Source organism: Triticum aestivum, chromosome 1B (assembly GCF_018294505.1).
Source record: "Triticum aestivum cultivar Chinese Spring chromosome 1B, IWGSC CS RefSeq v2.1, whole genome shotgun sequence".
NCBI lineage: Eukaryota > Viridiplantae > Streptophyta > Magnoliopsida > Poales > Poaceae > Triticum > Triticum aestivum.
This window is the reverse complement of record NC_057795.1, coordinates 425,876,567-425,886,242: the sequence shown is the minus strand read 5'-3', so window position 1 is coordinate 425,886,242 and position 9,676 is coordinate 425,876,567. Positions and strand designations below refer to the sequence as shown.

Sequence of the window (9,676 nt, the reverse complement as noted above, 5' to 3'; positions counted from 1 at the left end):
GAGGCGACGCCTTAGACGTATGCATATATAATATATGGCAGCCAATTAAGAGATTTAACAACTAGCATTAACTTAATAAATTGTACATACATATATCATAGATGGCAGTCAATTACGAGATTTAACAACTAGCATTAACATATAAACTGTTACCAAAGCATAGGACTCAAATCATCTTGGGTACATGACAGAACGGCGCCTTTGAACTTCAGCTTCATCCTCCTCATCAATATATCGCTCTATAGCTTTAAACTTTCCACTGTTTAAGGAATTGCGCATCTCTATCCTAATCTCCATGGATGCCTCGGGACACTTATCCGCATCACTGGAACCCCCGGAAAGGTGCTGCTTCAGCCTTTTCACTCCAGCATGGATTATCTTGCCACATAATGTACACTGGAGTAAATCTTTCCTCTCTAAATCTGGCCAAAACCCATACTTCCAAGCTGGATCGTCAGATCTAGCTCTTCTCCTAGGATTCATCAGAGCAGGGACACCTGACCAGTAGCTACTGCAGCAACACTGAGAGAAGGCCAATCAGTTGTCAAAGAAAAAGAGAGAACCAAAGCATTAGAGCAACCAGATCAAGCACAGGGAAGGAGAGAAGCGGTGGTGTTGCTGCTGGATGGAAGAAAGAGAAGAGACAAGAGCCAGAGGAGGGGGAGGAGCTGCAGCTGGACAGGAGCCAGGAGCCATACCTTGTCCTGGTGCTGATCTGGTGGTAGAGGGTTGCGCCAGAGGAGGAGGGAGAAGCTGCAACTCGAGAGGGGGAGGGGGATGAGCTGCAGCCGGAGAGGAGGAAGTTGGCGCAGATCTGAGGAGGAAGCCGCCGCCAGAGGAAACAAGAGAGAGACCTCTCGCCTGGAGACTAGGATTTGCACGATTGGTTCGATTCTCTCTCTCTTTCCCCTTCTTGTAACAGTTCGCGCGTGGGCCAATATTTCCCGCGCTTGTGTTCCCGCGTGGGCCAGTTTTTCCCGCTGGAATCTGTTTCCCCTGCCTGACAAACCAGAGCGTCTGATTTGGGCCAAGGCGTGCAAGGGGGGGCTGAGGCGGACGATTCAGACGCCCTACAAACTAAGGCGAGTACGACGCCTTGCCATCTGGGGGCGCCCTGACGCCAAAGCGTCGCCTAAGCGACGCCTCAGGGACGCATTGAAAACAATGGTAGGGATTAATCGGCGAATCCGCTGATTAATCTGTTGGTTAACTATTGCCATCAATGCATATAGCTATATTTTACACAACAAATCAGTTCATCAGCAGAGGCCTGAAACAGAGGAGTGGCTCCTTCATGCATCTTGCCTTCTGCCCGTGGAGGGAGCAGTGTGCGCGTGTAGGCAGGCTCGAGCACCTGAAGGCTAGAACAGGGGGGAAGAGGGGTATGGAGGAGCTTCTGGAGGTGAGATCTAGACAGCAATCGGGGAGTGGTGGTGGGGGGTGTCCAACGGGAGCTAATCGATTTGGGCAGGTAGCGGCATGGAGGGGTGGCTGGGCTCAAAACTTTGCCCTCTGCCATACCCCAGTGCAGTAGGTAATCGCTGGAAGGGGTCCAGGAGGGGAGTACGACAGAGAGAGCTTGATGACCTCTGAAACCAACGGTGAGGCCAAACGTCTGCCCCGCCGTAGAAAAAACGAAGATGGGAAAACCAATGGGCAAAGTACCTGTGATGGGGGTGTGGTTACAACACACGGCACAGTGCGCCTTCGTCCCTGCAGAGCGATCACTGGTGACTGCGAGGGGCGGCAGCGGTAGTGGCGGATCTTCGACCGCACTCTGAAACACACCGGGCCAGTTCTTTTCGGCTCATGATTCTCCAGAATATGATTCTGGGAAACTGCCCACAGAATCAGCCGCCAGTTCTATTCTGAGATTGTTGTATGTGTTGTCGGGTGAAATGTTTGTAGTGCCCCTAGGCTGGAACTGTGTACTGAATTGCTAACGCTTGGTTGTTCCGAACAGTTTCACGTCGAATACAAACATGAAAGCGATTTGCGAATGTCCCAAATTGCTTTCGGTGCCTTCACTTTTCCATCCATCTACAACATCCATGTGCGAACATTTTAATCTATACGAAAATTCTTACTACTAAGCAGCCATTCAATCCACACCACCACAAAAGTCATACTAAGCAATCAATCATGCAATTTTTTTCACTAGATGTCATCAATCATACAGCTTGTACGCCATACAAAACAACCACCCAAACACTTCGCTAGCAGACATCAAATTAGCATACAACTAAGAACCATTAATCATCACCAGCCATCAAATCAAACATAAGAAAGAAGAGAAACGGAGGGGGGAGAGGGAGGGGAAGAGAGGAGGAGACGCGGAGAGGGAGGCAGAGGTGAGCTCACCTGCCGCCGGCGAGGCAGGATGACGCGGGGGCGGACGAGCCAGACGGGATGGGGCGGCGGACTGGGCGGCCGGCGGCGCAAACCCTGGCTCCCCGGGGGGGTCGGGCAGGTCGAGAGAGAAACGAGGGACTGTGCGTGTGTTGAGCAAGCTGGAGGCCCTAATCCCTCTGATGTGTTTGGTTGGGGAACCAACTGTCATGGAATGGAATGGTTCCATTCCAGAGGAATGGGTCCGTTCCATTCCTGTGTTTGGTAGGAGCAAAAGAGCGGAACAGGTTGGTTCCGTTCCGCTGTTTGATTGGAAGCATGGAATGAAAAATGGAATGATATAAAATTCAAAATTTCGGCAGCATTTCATTTGTATTTTCAAGAAAGACAACATAACAATATATATTGACAATCTTAACAATATATACTATCAAAAATATGGCTACAATGATGCTTACATCAACATATATATTGCAAAGACACACTGGACATCATGTATTTTGCTACAAATTAGGAAAAGAGACACTGATTTTAACAACATAAAGCAACAAAAGTGAATAACCAACAACCATGAGTCATCATAGTAAGGTCTACATCTCTCTCTATCATGAACATCAACAGCATATTCTTGGCTGGGAATATACATGAGCAGCAGCAGCATATACAAGAGGAAGTGATGATTGTTTTACCTTGAGAGTCAGGTGCTGTGCTGCGCCTATGTTGCCGGTGTCAGCTCGCCGAAAGCCGCCGCGGCCACCCTGGGAATCCTCTGCAAGCCGCCGCAACAAGATCCAAACCGAGCTCCCCTTGTGTTCTGCTGCAAATAGCGAGAGGAAAGAGAGGGGTTAGCGGGCGGAGGGGAAGGGGGGAACCGGCCGGCGGGGAAGGCAGGAACCGGCCGACGGGGAAGGGAGGAACCGGCCGGCGCCGCTCGGATCGATGGGAGGGAGAGAGAGTATGGGGAGGCGGCGCACCTGGGAGGGCGAGGGGATAGGGGCATAGGGCTGCGAGAGTGCGAGGGTGAGCGGTTCCGCCTTTTGTTTTTTTTAGGGGTGAGCGGTTCCGTCCGGCCGTTTTCGAGGTCTCACCTCGTTCCGCATCTGGGCCGAATATTCGGTCCGGGGGAACGAATGGGTTCCGGTCCATTTGTCTAACCGAACGCGAAAACGAGGCCTGGGAATAAGTCGGACCCATGCCATTCCGGCCCATGAAGGAGAATGACGGCCTGCCGAGTAAGGCATCAGCGTTGTATAGCCCTTGACTTGAGGCACGCAGCACGCGCCGACCCCGACAGGCAAACCTGCGTCCTGGCCGCCATCCCGGTGTGCCGTCCCCCTCCAGCCGGCGACCGCGCCGACACGCCGTCCGCCTCCTCTGCTCCCCGGCCACCTCGTCCGCGCGTATGATCCCACCCTAGCCCGTGGTAAGTAAACGCACCGCCCCTCAATTCTACTCCTACTTGTCAACTACCACTTGCAACATTTCGGGATTTGTTCTTTCTTGGAATATACTAGTACGGATTCATCCGTGCGCATCGTCGAATTCACCCCGCCCGGACGGATGATCGCCGTATGCTACTACCGTTTTTTTTCTGATGATCGCCGCCGTATTCCAAATCATTCCATAGGATTCCCTACGAATTTTTCACACCAGGATCGGACAAACAGTCAGACACCACCGCCAGCTGACCCTGGACGGGGAGGACGATACGCTTACTGCTAGCCACCGGCGACTGAACGCGAGGATCATGACTGAATGAACGCGACAGCCCAAGCCCTGCCCGCCATGTAATCCAACACCCCAAGAATCAATCAAAATCAATGCATGACTTCACTTCACTGTGCCACTCGTACGTGCCCTATGAATTAGTAAGCCCCAACCCTGACGACGCTGCCGGCGATCGACCATTACTCCTTCCCCTCCAATCACATGGCTCGCCCTTCTTCTCCCACTACCACTAGCTCGCTCTCTCTGGCTCTGGCCGCGTAGAGTACATTGTACATGCAGTTGGTCTCGGTTTCAGATGGCTGGTGAATCATTAAGCTAGACGGGTGTCGTAAGTCGTAACCCGGTTCGTCGGGTTCCCTTGTCGACGGAAGCCTTTTCCCACTGCGCTGCTAGCGCTAGACGCTAGGACATGGGGCATTTAACGCCCGCATTCATGCCTGTCGCCTGCCTACCTCGTGACATGCTGCATGCATGCGATGCGCCGGCCGGTAGGTAGCTCAGGTCAATGCCGTGGAGGAGGAGAGAACACGCATACCGGTAGGGGTATACGTACTAGTAGCAGGCCAGGGAAGGAATCACATATCTCGTAGCCGTAGCCATGAAGATCGATCCGCTGCCGAGGTTCATCTAGAACTGTAGCATCGGCAACAGTTTCTCTGACGGGTCGTCATGCAACAGTTTCTCATGCAAGTAGTACTGTGCTGCGCCCTTGTGCCTTGTTGATAGTCGGAGACTTGGAGTGGTCGCGGCGGCGTTTCTCTGACTTGGAGCTGCAGCGTGCAGCTCCTTCTACAATTCCACTCTTTTTCCTTCCTTGGAGTAGAATATCACGCGTATGTTAGGACCAGAGCCACTCGCTCGGAAAGTGCAGTAAAAACTTTGGAGAGAGAGACTTACTGCGACTTCCAATCACGTAGGGCCAGTGAGAAACATTGCGGAGTCGAAGCCATGGCATTGGCATGGCGAGTTCTTGCTCGGGCCATTTACTCAGCTGCAGGTGCGCGCGTCAGTGCATTAACGCGGCTCACCAACTCATTCGCTTCCGCGCAGTTACTCCTCCCACTTCCCCTCGCCATCCGTCTCCAGTCTCCACTCTCCCTGTCGCTCTCCCGCTCCGACCCGCTCTTCCTCTTCCTCTGCGGCTCTGCGTCTTCAGTGCACCAACGTCGCTGCCGCGGCAGCAGCAGTTTACTACCGCGTGCCATGTCGTATTAAACCGCCGGCGTCGCAGCGCAGCGCAGCCCAGCCCAGGGAGTGGGCACGGCCCTGTGCGCGGGATGCTCTTTGCCCCCCGCGCCACGAAATCGATCCGCCCGGACCCTGCTCATATAATGCTCATGCGGCACCCTTCTGGACTGTTGCCATGTAGCTAGGTTGGTGGCGCTGGCATGGCGGCAGCCCAACAAGGGAACATGGAGCAGGCTGTGAGCGGAGCGAAAGAACCGGGCAAGGTCGACGGCGAGGCTCCCGAGGCGGCGTCGACGCCCAAGGCCGCGGCTGCCGCCACCGCTGCTGCGCCACATCACCGGCGATCCAAGAGGTCTCTGCCGCGCCTTTGCCGGTTTTTTATCCGTCTTGGTTTTGCCTGCCGTTCTTCTCAACCCTGCTTCTTTTTCTCTGTCTGTATCCACTGCCCAGTGCTTCTTCGGGCAGGAACTCGGAGACTTGCAAGCATGTCAGCGTGGAGCAACGCCTCAACCAAGCACAGGTGCTGCCTTCATGAGTGGATATTACTGATCAAGCAAGCACACGTGCTGCCTTCGCGAATTACTGATCGGATTCTGTGAAAATTCCATGGCAGAACCCGCCGGACCCGAGGAAGTCTTCTTGCTCAACGGATGGTTCTTCGGTTCACCGCCCCCCGCCGAGGGATCAACGGACGAGCGCGGCCACGGCGTCGCCGAACCACCGCGTCTCTCTGGAGAACGACGTGAGTAAAAAAAAAGCCACTGCTTTCCTGACGCTAAGATGCGCCATGGGCTCTGTTTTCTCCGTCTGAGTAATTGGTGTTTACAATTGCTGGACTGTGGCAGGTCTCGCAGCTGCAGCTGCATCTCCATCAGGAGAGGTCCATCCGGATCATGCTTGACCGGGCGATCGGCCGGGCTTCCAGCACTCTGTCTCCTGGTCATAGGCACTTTCCAGCTCAGGTACCGTACCATTCATCTCCTACAGTTCTACTGCACAATGACAACGACAAAATTCCTCCAAAAAATTGTTTACATTTCCTTCCATGAAAAACAAAATTTACTTGCGATCGTCAGGCTAGTGCACTTTTAGTAGTAATTTAGTGAGTAGAAGCAGTGCAATTGACAGGTGAAGATAGCACACAAGGGAAAGTGTCACCTCACTCCATGCTGTTCCAAGTACAATTTCAGATATTCGCCAAAAAAAAGTACAATTTCAGATGGTCGATAAAAAATGAGTATGATTTGAGTTGTGTGCTGAAGAGTGTGATTCTTGTTGTTATTCCTGCAGACAAAGGAACTGATAGCAGAGATTGAATTGCTCGAAGAGGAAATCGCAAACCGTGAGCAGCACGTCCTCTCACTCTACAGAAGTATATTTGATCAGTGCGTGTCCGGGCCATCATCGGGGCAGAGTTCCAGTATTTCATCCCCTGCTCATGCCAAGAGCATAAGTTCAAGGACGAGGCGGCGGCAGTCGAGCATAATATCAAGTGCATTTTGCTCATCTAAGAAGCTGCCTCTCCAACCTTTCCATATCATGACATCAGTGTCGGAGTCGGGTAGAACCAAGAACATGCTCAAGACCAAGATCAAGCATGAATCTTTCTCGAGCGAAACGTTGGATGTCCGTCCTGCCTCCCTTGCATCAGATCCAAGGAAGGTAAAACATATAAAAGAAAATATAGTTTCATTAAATCCATACAAATATTTAATGCAGTGCATTCTACTTGCTAATATTTACAAACAGTCATTGTATGCCCTTTTTATACTAGAATGCAAATTCTCTGCATTGCGGTACTTGCAGGAGCATGCATTTTGTCCCAATTTTGTATGTCTGAACCTGCCGATTTAAATCAGGAGATGCTATGATTAATGCAGTTCTTTCGAGCAGAAAATTCAAATATTGGACTTATTTTAACTGTTGCTTCTTCCTTTGTTTTGCCTTTTTTTTCTTTACAAATAGCTGCCTTATTTAGGGAGTAGTTCTTTGGCGCGTACTCTGAAAGATCATCTCTACCAATGTCCAAGCAAGATATCTGAAGAAATGGTTAGATGCATGGCCTCCATATACTGTCTTCTGCGCACGGAGTCACCAGAAAAGCCTGAAAAGGTTCGCTCGCCGTTCTTGTCAAGGTCATCAACAAGTGTCATTCTTCCTCGGAGGAGTAACAGTGAGGAGACTAATACATCAAGTAACAAATGCATTGTCGAAGTATGTTCAATCTCAGTCGAAAAGAATCAGACGCCAGATGTCTCCTGTGCAATTACCCACTACAGGTTTGTCGGAAAAATGATGATTATCGTGCTTTATATCCTGAAGAATAATTCATTTTCCAAATAATTGTATAACAAATTTGAGGGTGTTCCTTTGAGCTTAGGTTGCTTGTGGAGCAGCTTGAAAGGGTTGATCTGAGTATGTCAGAAACCAGTATCAAACTGGCCTTCTGGATCAACGTGTACAATTCTCTTGTCATGCATGTAATTGACGAAAACTCTACACTGGTTTCTCTGGTTTTTTATTCTTTAATTTTTTTGTGATTTTGCCAGTGTGTCATCCCATGTGTGATTCGCTGTGCAGGCATATCTAGCATATGGAATTCCAAACAGTTCTCTGAAAAGAATGGCTCTATTTCACAAGGTGAAAAGGATATTTTAGTTACAAGTTGTCCCTCGAGTGCTGGAGTTTATAATGATGTGGCTAACAAATAACTCACATTTTGCAGGCTGCCTACAATGTTGGTGGATATGCTGTGACGGCCAACTCCATTGAACACTCCTTGCTGTGTTGCAGGTCCCCGCGGATTGGTCGTGTACGTATGATTTGTGATCTCATGCCAAATCCTGAATTTAGATTTAGATAGTTCATATAAAGCTGACAGTTTCAAATAAAATTCAAGACCCTAAAATTCAGTTTGGTAAACTATTCATCAAATTCGCTGAAACAAACCAAAGAACATGAATAACACTCTATAGTATAATCAAATTAGCACGCTGAGGGCTGCTCTAAATGGTGTAAGTACGACCTTCTATCTCATGCCAAAGTTTGAACATAAATTCAGATAATTCACGTAATGTCGATGGCTTCAAATAAAACATCAAAAACATTTTTTAATTCTAATTGCCAATTCCTAAAAAAAACATTTAGGATCCTTTTTAGGAAGCAAACTGTATATGCTTGAAGAACTCAGTACTTCTGAATCAAGGCCCTAATTTTCAGTTTGATCAACTGTTCATGAATTCGGAAGAACAAACCAAGAACACTGGATAACACTCTAGGAGCACACTCGCAAAAAAAAAAAACACTCTAGGAGTAGTCAAATTAGCACAGGGAGGGAAACCTGAATTCTGAAGAAGTGAGGTCTGATCCAATTTTACACGCAGTGGTTTGAATCGATACTGTCGACGGCGATGCGGAAGAGATGCGCCGACGAGAAGCAGCTGGTCCAGCTCAAGTTCGGCCTGCCGGACTGCCAGCCTCAGGCCCTGTTCGCGCTGTGCACCGGTGCCTCCTCCGACCCCACGGTACGTACGTGCACCCTGACGCCGCCGCCACCATACTTGACTGATCTCCTCGAGGCCTGAGCTGAGCTCCGGCGTTGCGTTGCGCTGCAGCTCAAGGTGTACACGGCGAAGAACGTGACGGAGGAGCTGGAGCGGGCGAAGCGGGAGTTCCTGCAGGCCGGCGTGGTGGTGCGGAAGTCGAGGAAGGTGTTCCTGCCGCGCCTCGTGGAGCGGTACGCCAAGGAGGCCGGCCTCCCCGTCGGCGATGGCATCCTCGCGTGGGCGCGCGACAACTTGGACGGCCGGGCCGCGCAGGAGGCAATCCAGCGGTGCGCCGCCGCCGCCGCCGCGGCAGGCGGCCGGCGCAGGGCGTCGCAGGCCTTCGAGTGGCTCCCGTACAACGCCAGGTTCCGCTACGCCTTCGCCAGGAGCATGGTCGACAAACAAGCCGCCGCGGTGCTAGCCTAGATTGTTCTCGCCTTCCTAGTTGCTAGCTGCTGCAGCTGCAGCTGCCGAGTACTGGTGTATCTATATATATATATATATATATATATATATATATATATATATATATATGACAAATTTTCCCTACTACCGGGTGTAGTTACTCCCACTTATGTTTCATACGTTTTAGGTAGTATCTATCATATCGGAGAGTATGTACGCGTAGTATGTAGTATATAAGAATGTTTAGGTAGTATATATACTACTTTTTTTGGTAGTATGTATCATATTTTGCGCATACTCTATTTCACGTATAAATATGTACGTATTTCACAAATACAATAAAATTATGACCTCACTTACAATTTTTTCATACAAATCACTTGGGAGTATCTTAGATATAGTATATGAACATACTAAAAATAATAAAGTAGAGTATATACTACCACATGATAGTATATGAG

The 9,676-nt window shown here is 50.0% G+C and overlaps 2 protein-coding genes across 12 annotated transcripts in view; one reads left to right on the top strand and one right to left on the bottom strand.

Moving 5' to 3' along the window:
• LOC123128586 (uncharacterized) overlaps nucleotides 1–3,558 on the bottom strand; it is an 8,622-nt gene extending 5,064 nt beyond the window's left edge. For 2 of the 10 annotated variants that reach the window (XM_044548651.1, XM_044548682.1), the window contains exons 1-2: nucleotides 3,324–3,495; nucleotides 3,039–3,166 (exon numbers count right to left, since the gene is read on the bottom strand). Coding sequence is in view for 4 of the 10 variants with exons in the window: in XM_044548637.1 (XP_044404572.1) it covers nucleotides 172–522; nucleotides 3,039–3,166; nucleotides 3,324–3,558 (714 nt within the window). In the remaining 6 variants the exon portion in view is untranslated. Of the gene's footprint in view, nucleotides 1–6; nucleotides 523–2,361; nucleotides 2,652–3,038; nucleotides 3,167–3,323 lie in introns of those variants that run through there. The other 8 variants (XM_044548659.1, XM_044548690.1, XM_044548667.1 and 5 more) reach the window with 7 other exon arrangements.
• Nucleotides 3,559–3,636: 78 nt separating this feature from the next.
• On the top strand, nucleotides 3,637–9,559 carry LOC123128551 (uncharacterized). Of its 2 annotated transcripts, XM_044548587.1 has the most exons (12): nucleotides 3,637–3,772; nucleotides 5,451–5,617; nucleotides 5,716–5,785; nucleotides 5,879–6,007; nucleotides 6,111–6,227; nucleotides 6,556–6,927; nucleotides 7,231–7,544; nucleotides 7,646–7,745; nucleotides 7,846–7,905; nucleotides 7,991–8,077; nucleotides 8,649–8,793; nucleotides 8,880–9,559. In XM_044548587.1, the coding sequence occupies exons 2-12, from the start codon at nucleotides 5,466–5,468 to the stop codon at nucleotides 9,260–9,262; spliced, it is 1,929 nt and encodes a 642-aa protein (XP_044404522.1). In that variant the 5' UTR covers nucleotides 3,637–3,772; nucleotides 5,451–5,465; the 3' UTR covers nucleotides 9,263–9,559. The 2 variants fall into 2 exon arrangements, with proteins under 2 accessions (XP_044404522.1, XP_044404528.1); XM_044548593.1 differs by lacking the exon at nucleotides 3,637–3,772 and having other exon boundaries at nucleotides 4,651–5,617; nucleotides 8,649–8,789.
• Nucleotides 9,560–9,676: the final 117 nt, after the last annotated feature.